This window comes from Dermacentor variabilis, chromosome 4, assembly GCF_050947875.1.
Source record: "Dermacentor variabilis isolate Ectoservices chromosome 4, ASM5094787v1, whole genome shotgun sequence".
Classification (NCBI taxonomy): Eukaryota; Metazoa; Arthropoda; class Arachnida; order Ixodida; family Ixodidae; genus Dermacentor; species Dermacentor variabilis.
The window spans coordinates 185,926,576-185,940,604 of NC_134571.1; the positions used below are offsets into that span (position 1 = coordinate 185,926,576).

Consider the following 14,029-nt stretch of genomic DNA (forward strand, 5'->3'; position numbering starts at 1 on the left):
ACTGCTCGTTTGGTGGTGAATAGGTTCAGAGCTGTGAGGCTTTATGTGTAATAACTAGGTCATATTTTGGGACATAAAAGTGCGAGAGATAATTTGATGTTGAATTACATGTTGTGTATTGTGGGGATCTCACCCTTACTCTTTAGGCAAAGGAACGACAATACAGTAGTGCAAAAAATCACAGGGGCATTTATTGCGCCTTTCACACACTAATGCCTACTAGCTGAATTGCTATCAACAGAACATGCTGATGGAAGTGCGACAGATCAAGGAAGTTCGACTCATCGCGACTGGATAGCAAGCAAATAGGTTAGCCCCATGCTGGACACCAATGCCTGGTCATTTATGCATACGGTCACGCGAATGCTGGCATATTCGAACGATCGTGTTTGTCCATTTCGGTGTAGGCCTCGCAAGACGGTCTTGCAGAAGCATAGATCGGCGCACGCGCGGAACGTCCGCGCCACTTGCCGAGCCGGAGCCAAAGAGGAAGAGCCTTCTCCCTTTTGCGCCCAACCAACCCTGCTGCTAGGCGGCGTCAGCAGTGGAACACGCGCACCATCTATTGTAATGCGCGTCAACCAAACAGACCGCCGCCGGTGCTAAGCTACGCGGAGAAGCTGAATTACAGGAGATGCCAGATGTGCGGGGAAAACAACATATCGGGGGACGCGTGAGAGCCTCGCATCTCCACACTATCAACTTCGCTCTTTCACATGTGCAGTGCTGCCAACCTTCGAAGCCAGATTCTCTCTAACTTTGGTGAAAAAGTTTCCTACATTTCTCTAGATTTGTGTGAAATGTGGTTGTTCAGTGTGTGAATTTGGTTTCTGTAATGATGAGTGTTTGCTTGTGTTATGCAAATGACTACAACGCATATAGTTTAAACTTATTTCTATGCTTGTTTCAAGATATTCAAATAATGAGGCCACTGGACTCAACCCGAAATCATGTTGCAGTGCCAGTTGTGCTAACAACACGGCCTCTCAGTTGAAGCCATATTCACAGAAGATGACTTCAGGATGTGTATACTTAGTTGTTGTCCAAGATTGTTTTAATGCAAAACCATTATATGCCCCATTAAGTGAAAATCTGCCATAGTCGGCGGCGTGACAATGATGGTACCAAAAATGGCTGACGTGACCAAAAGTAAAAACACCTAAGAAAGTGCTCAGATTGACAGCAAATTACTCGGAGAGGTTCCTGTAAACAAAGTAAATTAATACCTTTGACAAAAAACTTCATTATAATAAATTTCAGTCTGGGGGAGGAATCGAACCCTGGCCTCTGGGGTGCGAGACGAGCACTTCCCCCCTCCCCCCCGGATGCCACAGTGGCTCCATGGTTCTGACTGACTGAAGGTGTGCCCAGTGCGTGCGTCATTGAGCACGTGATGGTGCAGCCAATGGGGAGAAAGTTGGCGCCACATCATGAGTGTATAAAATGAACGTATAAAACAAAACGCATTAATGTCCAGTTGAACGCCGCCGAACAGTCCTTTGAGTTATGAACTTCTCGCGGGCAAGTGTGCATTGAGACGCCTGGTGCGTTTTGATTTGGCCTTACCGAGGTGCCGTTGGAATGCAGGCGAGAGCTCGCATGGATAAGGAATGTGCAGAAAAAACATTTCACCAAAGGGACTATAATGCTTCCGCATCCCAGCACGTAAGCAGTCTTAAGTGTCTCTGCTGAATTTTAGCATCTAGAGCGATGCGCCTAGATTACATGGAACCTTAATTCGAATTGTAAGTAATATTGGTGCCGGACCTTCGTTACAGAATGTAAGAGTGTCAAAACAATGCATCACTGTTTCACAGCAGTGTAAAAGATATAAATGCTTTTTTTTTTCATTCCGTGTAGGATGCAGCAGCACCACATTTAGGCACTTGCACATCATTTGCAGCGAAGCACAAAAATATGCAGCTAATTATTGTCTCTCCTACTCAGAAACGCTTGCCCAAACAAATGAACACTTGAACTCTGTCCAGCATTGCTCTGCCTATGGGCTGTTCCAACTAAATTTTAGAGCATGTATGCATAGTCGGCTCTTTAGCTCCATGACCACATTCTCAGGCTTGGTGTGTCTGTGTACTTGGTGTGACTGTGTACTTGGTATGACTGTGACTGTGTGACTGTGGATGCATCTGTGCAGCATGCGCAGATGCGTCCATGCTGCTTTGTTTAATTTTCCTGCATCCATATGTTTTTCTGTTTATAGATGAATATTTAATTCAGAGTGCACAGGCTTCACCATCACAGCTAGAGGTATGAATGGCAAAATCGTACTAGGAGCACTTCGTTAAAGGACCTAGGGCATCCAGACCCAGTCATTAACTTGTCAAGATGTGTTCACTATGCCGCTGTACGACCAAGTCATACTTCACATGCTAATGTAAAGGTAGCTTGAGGTGACTGAAGTAAAAACACGCCATCACATCAGCAGTTTAGCCGTTTTGATGTTACAGTGAGTGAGTGAAGCAACTTTGTTATGAATGCCTGCAGAACGGTTAGCCTTCCCCTGTTAGGGAGGCGTCACCGTGACGCGGCCATGACGTCTTCGCGGCGTGTGGCACCTCTACTTCGGCCACGGCTGGGCGGCCTGGGCTTGGACATTTTGATCATAGCACCTCGTTGCGGCCTCTAGCCGTGGCGGGATCGTTGTTATCGTTGCAGCTTTGTGCGGATTCTTAGCACAGTCCCAAAGGATGTGAGCTGCAGTGGCTCTTTCCTTTCGGTACACACAACACAGGTCACTTACATAAACACTTGGACACACGTGCCTCATCAGCACCGGGGTGAATAACGACCCCGTTTGAAGCTGTTGATATAAAACCGCTTCCCTAGGGGTCAAGCCCGGATGAGGTGGCGGCATAGTCCTTCTCTCTAGTCTGTACCACTTCACAATTTCGTTGTAGGAAGTCACTTTGTCCTTGGTTTCCCACCACCACGACAGGTCGACCGCAATGGCAGCGACACGGTTGGTTAGTCCTCGCGCCGCCGCGTTCGCCGTGCACATTACTGCCCATGTGGGCCGGAAACCACTTTATCACCACACACCATTTTCACTCGCGAGATCGACCGCACGCAACATGCGCGGCTTCACCACACACCCTTGCTCTGGCGTAATTTCTCACTGCCGTCCTAGAATCACAGAGCATAGTCATGCGCTCGGGGTTGGCGATGGCCAGGGCAATGGCCCTGGCCATTCCTAACATTCCTAAATTTTTGGAAATTTCCCTACAGTTGGCAGCGCTGCATATGTTGCGTACTATCTTTTGGTCTCGCATGCGAGCAGTGACAGCACTCTCCCTAGCTTTTCTAGCATTGCCTACTCTACGAAATGGAGTATAACATAGCACATGTGCCTTCACAACGCACCTGAAGCCACTTGAAAGCATGTGTGCATTGCTGTCGGTGCCATTGTGTTCTTGCGCTGGCCACAGGTTCTAACCCACGGGGAGAAGGTGGTGCCCGGCTTGTATGCAGCGGGCGAAGCAGCGTGTGCCTCCGTGCATGGTGCCAACCGCCTGGGCGCCAACTCGCTCCTGGACATAGTGGTCTTTGGTCGTGCCTGTGCCCACACCATCGCCAAGGAGTGCCGGCCGGGGGACAAGGTGCCTGACCTACCTACTGTAAGTATTGCCTGCATTCGGTCTTGGTGGCTGTCGCAGCAGTGCGGGCAGCGTCACCTTGTCTGAGCTCAAAGTTCACTGCCTGAGGTTGTGGGGTAGCCTCGTAGCATGAGCATCTTTACTGCAACGCCTGTTAGGCATTACCTCATCCAGCATTTGTGGCATACGTCAAGTGCAGCATCATCACTTTTACCACCATCATGTTTTTTTGAGGCAGAAAGAATGGTATCTGGAAAACTGCACTTGTCTCTGCTGTATAGAATGTGTGGTTGGAGAAGCTGGTTCTCACTTGGGGAAGCCATTGTAATGCAAATAGGAGGGACACGTGGAGCAGAAGACGGGACAGTGCTGTCCTGTCTATTGTTCCATGTGCCTGCTGTAATGAAGGAGAGGCGCTTCTTGGGCCCTTGCGCTTGCACGACAGGCAGTGGGGAAGAAGTCGACAAGGAGAGTGAGGGTAGCTGTTCCAAGAACCAGTGTCTCTTCCTCTTGGCTCCCCGTCGGGGAATTGAACCCCGGTCTCCCACGTGACAGGTGGGGATACTGCATTAGTTCCATTACAACAATTTCCCAATGTCTCTGCTGAGGTGTTGGTCCCTGGACCCACAATGTGTGTGCTTTTATGTCATCCTCAGTGTTTACCTTGGCATGATGACAATAACGTCATCATCTTAATAATGCTATTGGTGTTGTTTTTGTCATCATGTCATGATTGTCATTTTCATCTGCATGTCATCTTGATTGCTCTTAAGCTACTGCTGTTTTGGATTCACTGGTGGTGTTTCCTTCGGAGACCATCTGCCATATTTTCTTTTTCTTTCACAAAGTGCTGACAATCAAAGTGGAAACTAGAGCAGTATGGGAGAAAAAAAGATTATTGTTTACAGTTGATAGCTAACACATTCAGGGCAGCCTCTGATTGGTCAGGTGCAGCGTTATATGCATCCTTATGAAATTTTTTCCCCATCCCACGGCGCTGCACTCCATTTAATGTGCACCCCAGAAATTGAATGTCTCGTACAGAAGACACTGTGATTCGTGCTCAATGTAACCATCACCAGTTCCAGGAAGTATGCTTCCAACACCAGCTATTTTCACATTTTTTTAACGGGGCCCTGAAACAATTTCTTGAACATAGTAAGAAAACATTGCCGATCTGTGGAAGAGGCTCCATGAACATGTGAGCCAAGTATTATTGTGCTGCTTGCAGCAGGGAATTTACAATTTTGTGTCAAAAACAGTGAGAAATCGCTTGCTCTCGCCTCCATGTGATTTTTGTCAAGCTGTTTATACAGCTTTTAGCTTAGGTAGCCATCCAGTGCTATCTGGTGAATAAAATGAATGAATGAATGAATGAATGAATGAATGAATGAATGAATGAATGATGTCATGCACAGTTATCATAAGCAGCGATGTCCAATGGCTATTGGCTCATTTCGTTACTGCGAGAACATTCTCAGTAATAGTATTGTTATATGCTGATTTCGAGTTAAATAAATGAAAAATTTGTGTGTTTGCGATCTCAGAAAGACAGAACAATCATTTCACTTTTGCACTGCTGGTGTACGCACGACGGTTGTGTATAGCTGCGTCTGCCAAGCTTGGCCAGCAAGGTAGCAGTGGAGTGCTGCATAGCATAAGGCCTATTCGATTCAGCCAAGTTTCTCTGCACCTTCTGCACTTATTCACGGTGCACTGCACCTAGGCCTTTGATTCCCCGAGGTGCAGGGGTGCACCCTGCAACCCCGTGCTCGATTGAACGGCGTGCAAGGCAAGGTGCCGCTGTGCAGTCGCCTTTGAACCTTGCAGTGAGTGGGTGCAGCCCAGCGCACCATAACTGGCACCCCCTGCAGTTTTCGTTTGTGGTGTCGTGCACTCTCTTCTGAATCAAACAAACCTGTAGTCTACCGAGGCCACCACTGGGGGCAGTGACCAACCTTTTCACTGTGGAGGCATCTGGTTTGGTGTTTGCCTCCTTCACTTCTCCACTGTGTAGCTTCCAGCGCGCTAGTGGAGATGAGAAAGCCGCTCATCGGTGCAATAACTACCCCTGAGCCCACTTACGCAGGAAGGATTAGAAACTGTGGGATTCTCACACCCATGCTCTTGGGACAAAGGAACGACAACACAGTAGTGCAAACAATCACAGGGCATTTATTGCACCTTTCATAGATCAATGCCTGCTAGCCAAGTTGCTATCCACAAAGCATGCCAATGGGCGCGCGAAAAATCTAGAAGTCCGACTCACCATGACCGGATAACAAGCGAATATGTTCGCCCATGCTGGATCCCAACGCCTGGTCGTTCGCGCGCACGGTCAAGCGAACGGTGGCGCGTTCGAAGGAGGCCACGCGAGACAGTCTCGCAAAAGCATCGGTGCACGCACGGGACGTCCGCGGCGCTCGCTGACCCGCGGCCAAAGAGGAAGCGTCTTCACCTTTCTGCGCTCAAGTAACCCTGCCATGAGGTGGCGTTAGCAGCATAACACTTGCGCCATCTCTCGTACTGCGCTTCAACCCCACCGACCGCTGCAGGCACCAGGCCCCACGGCGAAGCCAGATTACATGAGACGGGAGCTATGTGGGAAAACAACGTATCAGGGGACGCATGAGAGTCGCGCATCTCCACAAAACATTCTTGGAGCAGGAGATTCATGAGGTGACATCATTGAATAGTGAGGCCATTCTACGACTAGCTTGAAAAGTGTTTCAGGACACCTTTAATATGGAGGAGTTAAACACTGTCTTTCCTCTGGACTTCAGTTCGGCTTCCATCGTCAACAGCTTTCAAATTGCTAAATATGTACGCTTTGAACTATTCATGTGCAGAGCTTGGACCTGTTAGCAGCAACACTTGGGCGCATTGCTGACAGTATTGTCTGCATGATCTGCTGATAGCTGGGGGCTCTAAACATGCACACTGCGGAAACGGTTCCGTCTTCAGTTGCATCCGCATCATTAAAAGTTGTGCAGAAACCCCGTTGAGGATGATTCTGAAAGCCAACTTCCAGGTAGACCTGTTGAGATATGCTGTTGAAAACACTTATTGGTTAGTTTTGTTGGTTAATGCTAGGAGGTCGTGCGGGTTATGTAATGTTACACTCCCTCAAAGACCAGCCTGCCTTAGAAACAATGTCAAAACCCTTGTGAGAAGATGCTGAAGTCAAGATCAGCTCAGCTTTGATTACATCATCTCCAGGATTGGCCCTGTTTGCTGGCGATGCTGAGACGTCCATCTATGCAAAGTCGGGAGATAAGCCTGAGAAAGGTTTGCTGTAAAAACTTGGGTTGTGGTTCCTGCATGTGCTGGCTTAATTTCAGTGTACAGACAGGCACTGATGGCACACCTTAATGTACCACCTGCTGTTTGAGATCACCATCATTGGTCTTTGCTCACGCATGCTGAGCCTTGAGTTCAAGGCAGCTCGCATGGAAACTGTGATGATGTCTGCCACAATATGTTTGCCTATTTTCTGCAGCACTAGCTCACAGTGACACTCTTATGCTCGTGGACAAGGCTACAAAGCAAAGGCTACGCAAACAAAACGTGCCTCCTTTACCACTGCTGAAAGTAGTCTGTCAGATTTGTTCGCATTTTCTTACGTGGAAAATAAAAAACATTTTGCTTTTGCTTTTTACAGCACCTAATTTGAAATGATACGTAACATTCACCAGCCAGCTATTGGCATTTCATTGTATTTTTGTTTGCCCTTTCGAGTTTTTGCACGCCCAAGACCGTCGCATGTTTTACACATTCCCCAAAGGCATAATGGTGCTCACTTCTTCTGGTGGGTGTTCGTCGCTTGCTGTCCAACCAATCAATACCCAGAGAGGCTGTTGCCCAACTTTAGCAACAAAAGACCTTCGAAGCATGCAAAACAAGTGTTTGCAGCGTCTGTGCGGAAACCTAGTGAACCCATCTGGAAATCGCAACCGTTGGCACGTACAAACGAGCGAGCGAGCCGACTGCGGCACAAGCTCTACCAACGCCAGCGTCGATTTCGCGTCCAAGTCTCAGTCGGTCAACACCGAAGTCATACGGCTGCTTCGGGGCTTCGACACAGGCTGCACTGCTCGTTATTCAGAGATCGGTGCATATCGGATGTGTATGAACATTGATTGATTCGCACCAAGTTAATTGCCTCTGCCTTCACTAAAGTAAAGAATGTGCATGAGTGCGGAGAAACGGAAACCAGTGCCGCGCCTTGGCTGGACTACACTAATAGTAATAATAATAACTTTATTTTGATCAATATACAGTCTTACTTAAAATATAGTCAATATAGTCATATAGTCAGTATACTTAAAACGACCACATTTCAGTTAATTTATTATTTTCGAACCCTGCCTATTGAAACTGCTTCCAGATATAACGAACATTTTCTTAATGCACCGTACGGTTGCAACGAATGCTTTGAACCCAGTCACGATAAAAAAGAGAGCGCGCAAAACACTTAAGCGCGATCAAACTGGGCGCACAGCAGCATGCACCCTGCTCCAGTCCAGCCGTGACAATCGTGACAGCCGTGACTGCCAGGTACACTGGCATGTGCACTGGTGTGTGATTGAATGCCATGGCAGTGTCACTCCTGTTTTTGCGCAATTGTGATTTCGAATTTTATTTATTTATTTACAACATACTGCAGTCGAAAGACCAATCAGGGGGCCGTAACAAAATTAGTTGACGAAAGAAATTCTAAAAACATAAAAAAAACATAATGATACGGTTGAAGACAGTATAATGCATAATTATAATCAAAAGTCAGCAGGACAGAGCAAAAGTGCAAAGCACAACCAAACAGATACACAATATGAAAAAAAAAAAAAACAGCACAGTTCATACTGTGTGGTCACAAACAGAACAGGTACACAGCTCTCAAAGTCAGGATTATCCCCATCACAAAATGCTTCCTATGGTAACAGATTCCATTCGTTCATGGTCCGAGGGAAAAATGAGTACACGAAAAAATTTGTGTGCGCAAAGTAAAGTTCAAGAGTATGAGCATGAGTGTGTCTAGTTTGTCTAGAAATTCGGTCTGTCAAGCAAGTTTCAGGTTTAATGTTAAATTTACCAAATGTCTATTTCGTTCAACCAGGGGAACGATGGCCGCTCAAGCGTTCTCGTTGATGCGGCCCGAGTCAATGAGAACACTATCGTACACTGCCACCATGCAAGGTTGCGAGGGATCGTTTGCACATTGCCGATTGCTGATAATAGTTCGCAGCGTTATACCTTCTGAACATTGCATTTTGTTCGCTCGAAGTGATAGAGGCTACATAATTTTACGGCTCTTTTCTGGCTGACGTTCAGTAGTAATGCTAAGACCACGATGTCCGATACATTCGCAGAATGATAGCGTGCCACAGTGGTTACCAAAGTTTACGCTTCCAGCCAAGCAGAACACTTCACTCTCTTGCGCAGAATACAGTCATGTCCTGCTGGTAATGAAATACTTTGCAAGCTCTTGAATAAAATAATGCCGGCTGCGCTTGCAGTTTCAAAATGACAGGCAATCGGTACTGGGTGCCGTTTTGAATTAGCTATATGACGTCACATTTCGTTCTTTAGATGGACGTTTCTAAAGGAAGCTTGAAGCTAAATCCGGGAATGCATCGGGAACAAAAAAGACTGGTTTTCGGACCAAAGTGCTGCCGAATTGTAACTGCGGACGCCAGCTTCAGTGCGGTTAATTCTTGAGCGATTTTGAGGGCAAGTCTATACATAACAAACTACTGATATACAACGACCACTTTTCATGTTCCTATGGGTGGGCAGAGCAGCCTGGACGAAGGACGAGAGGAAGTACACAACACGAGCGCAGACTAACAACTGGTTTATTATTTCAAGCAACGGACTATAATATACAAAAAATGTAAACACGTGTAAAGTGACGTTTACAAGGGTGTTAGCCTTGTAAACAAAGCAATGAAATTGTTGGTAGAATTGAACCTCAAGCAAAGAAAATGTTGCTAGAATTGAACTTTGAGCATCTATCTGGTGCAGCGAACAAAAGTCAAGGGTTGAACCTTGAGGTGTTTTTTACGATAAAAACGCATAAACCCGACCAACCTTTACGCACAATTGTGTCTGAAGGAAACACATTGCAACACGTAGTTTCTGGTCTCTTCAGAAGAACTTAACAGGGCTCCAGGTAGAAGATCCATTCAAAGTAGAAAACTCAGAAGATGTCATTAGGTTTTTACAAGAAGAGGTGTATCCAGCATGCACAGTGTTCAGCATCGACGTCACAGATTTATACTATTCTCTTCCTTGAAATCAGCTGATCAAGACAATCAAAGATTGCATTATGGAAAACGACGAGTTAAAGTTTAGAAATTATAGTGGCGCCCCGGTTGAGTCTTTTCTCAAACTGTTGGTTTTCTATTTAAATTCCACGTTCGTTATCTGGGATAATCAAACATTGATTCAGAAGTTGGGGGTCTGCATTGGCTCTCAGGTCGCACCCATTCTTAGTGAGATCTTTCTCGGCACTATTGACCAGGCAGTTGAGAGTGTCTGGGCAGGAATTTTGATCAAGTGCTTCAGGTTTCTTGACGACTACCTGGTTGTTATCAGCTCCCAAAACAGTTCCAAAGTTATTGGAGATATTCTCGCCGCCTTTGATAAAGAGGGAATAGGCCTCAGATTTCCTCATGAACTGCCCAGTAATAATAAAATTCAATTTTTGGATTTGCAGTTAAGTTTAACAGCGCAACATATTTGTTGGCAGTACAACCCCAGGACTAGCAAACCAATCCTAAACTACACCTCGGCACACTCAAAACTTGTGAACAGAGGAATTGCTATGAAGTGTTTGGGTTCCGCACTTAGAAAGTAATGCCACCACTTCACCAATCTGAGCTTTGCGCAACAACTCAATCGTCTAAAGAAGGCCGGTTATCCTAAATCCATTATCGTATCAATATGTGAAGGGCTGGTGAAGAAAATAAAGAAAGGGGAAGCACCCCAAAGACAGATCGAAAAAGTTTAAAAGTATGCAGTCATCCCTTATGTACATCAGATGGGGCATGGGTTAAAAAAGACAGCCATGAAATGTGCTGTTGAAGTAATCTTCTCAGCAAAGAACTGCTTAAACAAGATTTGTAATCTTGTCAATAGACCTAAACAGGCGTCCAAAGCTACATGCCACGTCAAACACTCGGGGCAGCTTGTGGCATGCTCGGTGGGAGTGGTCTACGTCATTCCACTTTCGTGCGGCAAAATGTACTTTGGGCAGACGGGATGCTGCCTTAACATCCGCCTTAGGGAGCACCAAGGTGCGATCAGTAATGAAACAGGTTCCAATCTGGCCGCGCATTGTAGAGTTTGCTCATGCAAACCCATGTTTGAACAAACGGAAATATTGTATAAAAATATGCATCAAATTAACCGTGAGATTGTAGAGGCCTACTTCATGCACGTGAACTCAGGTGCATGCGTCAGCCAGACTTCTATCACTCTGCAGGATAAAGAAACTGATTTTTTGAATGGCAAGATAGGCTAACACCCTGTAAAGGTCACTTTACACGTGTTTACATTTTCTGTATATTATAGTCCATTGCTTGATATAATAAACCAGTTGTTAGTCTGCGCTGGTGTTGTGTACTTCCTCTCGTCCTTTGTCCGGGTTGCGCTGCCCACCCATAGGAACATGTTCAATCACCAACTCGCCCAGCTTGCCGTCTTAATTCAGACCACTTTTCGCAGGACTGTCGAGTTCGTTATAAACGGTTTCGACTGTACAAGATTGTCATGCGATGTCGGGATCCTTAGCCACAGGCAAGTTGTGGATCTGTGCAGTTATATGAAGAAAAATAAACTATTCATACAAGGGCACAGTGATTTTTTTGTTTTGTATTAAAAGTTGCAGCCTTTGTGGGGAAAAAAAAAGAAAATAAAAGCAACCAAACAGGAATGGGTGAACAATAGTGCAGAGAGCCACAGGAGTAAAAAGGCCACGGCCCCTCTCGGCTTAGGCACGTGCCAGCCCCCGCACTCCGAAGACACGGCCGTCGGCGCCTGAAAGCAGAAAGGCTTAGTCGCTGTCCAAACTGTTAAGTGACGCCGACGACAGGGGGGCCCTCACAAAGCCAGTGAGGCAACACGTGTCCCAGACAAGACCCATGACCTCCTTCCCACAGCCGCCCGCACTCATGCATGCTGGCAATAAGAATACATGAATACAACTGTTGCACATAACTTCATTGTACATGTACGCAATATTTCAAGAAATGTTTAAACATATACCGTTTTAGCTGTTTGCAAAGAAACTAACCGTTAATAATTACTCGTTCAACGTAGCAACAATGTATACTGATACGCTTGCATACATTGTGATACAGTGTGCGTTTGATGCACAGCATCTCGATTAAGAACATGGGCACACACATTTGCGCAATGGGACAGCAATTTGAAGAAGAAAAAAATACTTGCATCTGGGTATAATACATATTGAATGCAATGTTTCAGAAAGTACTAACTTATACGGAGCTTCCTGTGCACCAGAGTGCTAACTCACTGCTGCAAAGCATTCTTTTTATTTTTGTATTTTTTGCTCCAAACAGCAAATCTTTCTGTTCCGAAAGCATATATTTCTGCTCCAAACTGCGATCTTTCCTGCTCCAAAAGCTGCTCCAAAAGGCCAAGTGCCGCTTCCATCACTGCGAGTTCCATATTTTGACACCTGTATAATGCATGCGTCGCTGGCCATACTGGTTGTGACACACTGAAACCAGAATTTTTTTTTGTGAATGGCTCAGTGACTGTTAACTGTCGATCCATTAAAGATAATGGCTCGAAATGGCATACTGCATCTAGTTATTGAGCACAACAATAGGGCAATGCGATAATCTCTCAGGGGGGATAATGATGTGACTTTGTTCGGAAGAAAAAGACTTCTTGATGGGGTAGTAAAGCTTGCGTAAGTGATTATCCGCAAAGCTCTCTTCTGAAAGAGAAATTGTAATGGATCCCCTTTGACGCTGTGTCTTCTGGAGGAGGTACCAGTGTACCGTCAGTGTGCCGTATTTGCTAATGATTATATTGAAAATCATGTCATGCCATCTCGCACGTCGCTACACATTCAATAGCACATAGATTAAGTACTTGATGCGACTAGTTATATGACATAAATGCAATCTGTTGGAAAACTGGACGCAAAGTCCGCGATCATTCTATGCTACCCCTTGAAGTGCGAGATAAGTGAGCGATATGAAGCAAAGGCTAGCCAACGGAATACAGCCAGCTTTGACAGCCGACAATGCGACAGGTTGTATGTGTTAGTGTCTACCCAAGCCACTCAATCCAGTTCATCCCTGAACTTCATTTCAGCTTTGTTTTAATACATACATGTAACAGTTTGCTCAGCACTAAATATGCATTGTAATGCATATAGTTCAGCTTCTACAACACTGCAGAAAGAGAAAACCAAGAGTGAATCTACAGACGTCAATTCCAATGGGGTAGGTGCAAACCCGCCGTGGTTGCTCAGTGGCTTTGGTGTTAGGCTGCTGAGCACAAGGTCGCAGGATCGAATCCCGGCCACGGTGGCTGCATTTCGATGGGGGCGAAATGCGAAAACACCCGTGTACTTAGATTTAGGTGCTTGTTAAAGAACCCCAGGTGGTTGAAATTTCCAGAGTCCTCCACTACGGCGTGCCTCATAATCAGAAAGTGGTTTTGGTACATAAAACCCCATAATTAAATTTTTTTAGGTGCAAGCTGCCCGAGCAAGAAGCATTTATGGGTCACTGACACTCGGATTGAGCATAGCGTTCTTCCTGCAACCCTCTTTTTCAAATGCCCAACCACGATGGGCCTAACACGCGGTCGCGATTGTTGAGTGCAGGGAGCTCCACACCTGCTCGCTGGTGATCGAGCACCACGAAAAGTCGCAAGTTCATCCCCTGTCCAAAAAAGAAAACGGAATGCAGTCTTCCTCCATCATTTTGACACGGCGTAAGGACACTAAACAAACAACGCAAGCTGAATTTTATGCCATGAAACTCGATGGCACAGCCAGCAAAAAGGCAATGACGGGGAATGTTTTCCACACAAATTCTCTCGCACCCAGTGCCCTGAATGCTTCCTCAGGCCTATGGCAGGAGGTGCTCACTTTTTTGCAAAGTGTCCATTCGGACGGCTTCGCGGCACCATCACGTCCCTAATGTATAATGTATAGTCAACGTGTAAGAACGTCTGAAATTTCGGACGTGAGAACCCTTCGCCATCAGAGTTTTTGGACTTTCTTCTGTGATCGCTGGTCCAAAACAGGATTAAATCAAAGCCACCACCATCGCCGCTATTTTGATTGCCTTGCCGCCTCGAACCGGCGCTCTCTCACGCAGATCTGCTGGCAGCTGTAGCCACCACTGCAGCAACGCTAGGCCTAGCTGCTT

At 46.1% G+C, this 14,029-nt stretch overlaps 1 protein-coding gene across 1 annotated transcript in view; it reads left to right on the forward strand.

Annotated features, from left to right (window-relative positions):
* SdhA (succinate dehydrogenase, subunit A (flavoprotein)) overlaps positions 1 to 14,029 on the forward strand; it is a 56,638-nt gene that overhangs the window by 30,316 nt on the left and 12,293 nt on the right. The window contains exon 11 of the mRNA XM_075690717.1: positions 3,444 to 3,632. Within this exon, the coding sequence (XP_075546832.1) occupies positions 3,444 to 3,632 (189 nt within the window). The remainder of the gene's footprint in view (positions 1 to 3,443; positions 3,633 to 14,029) is intronic.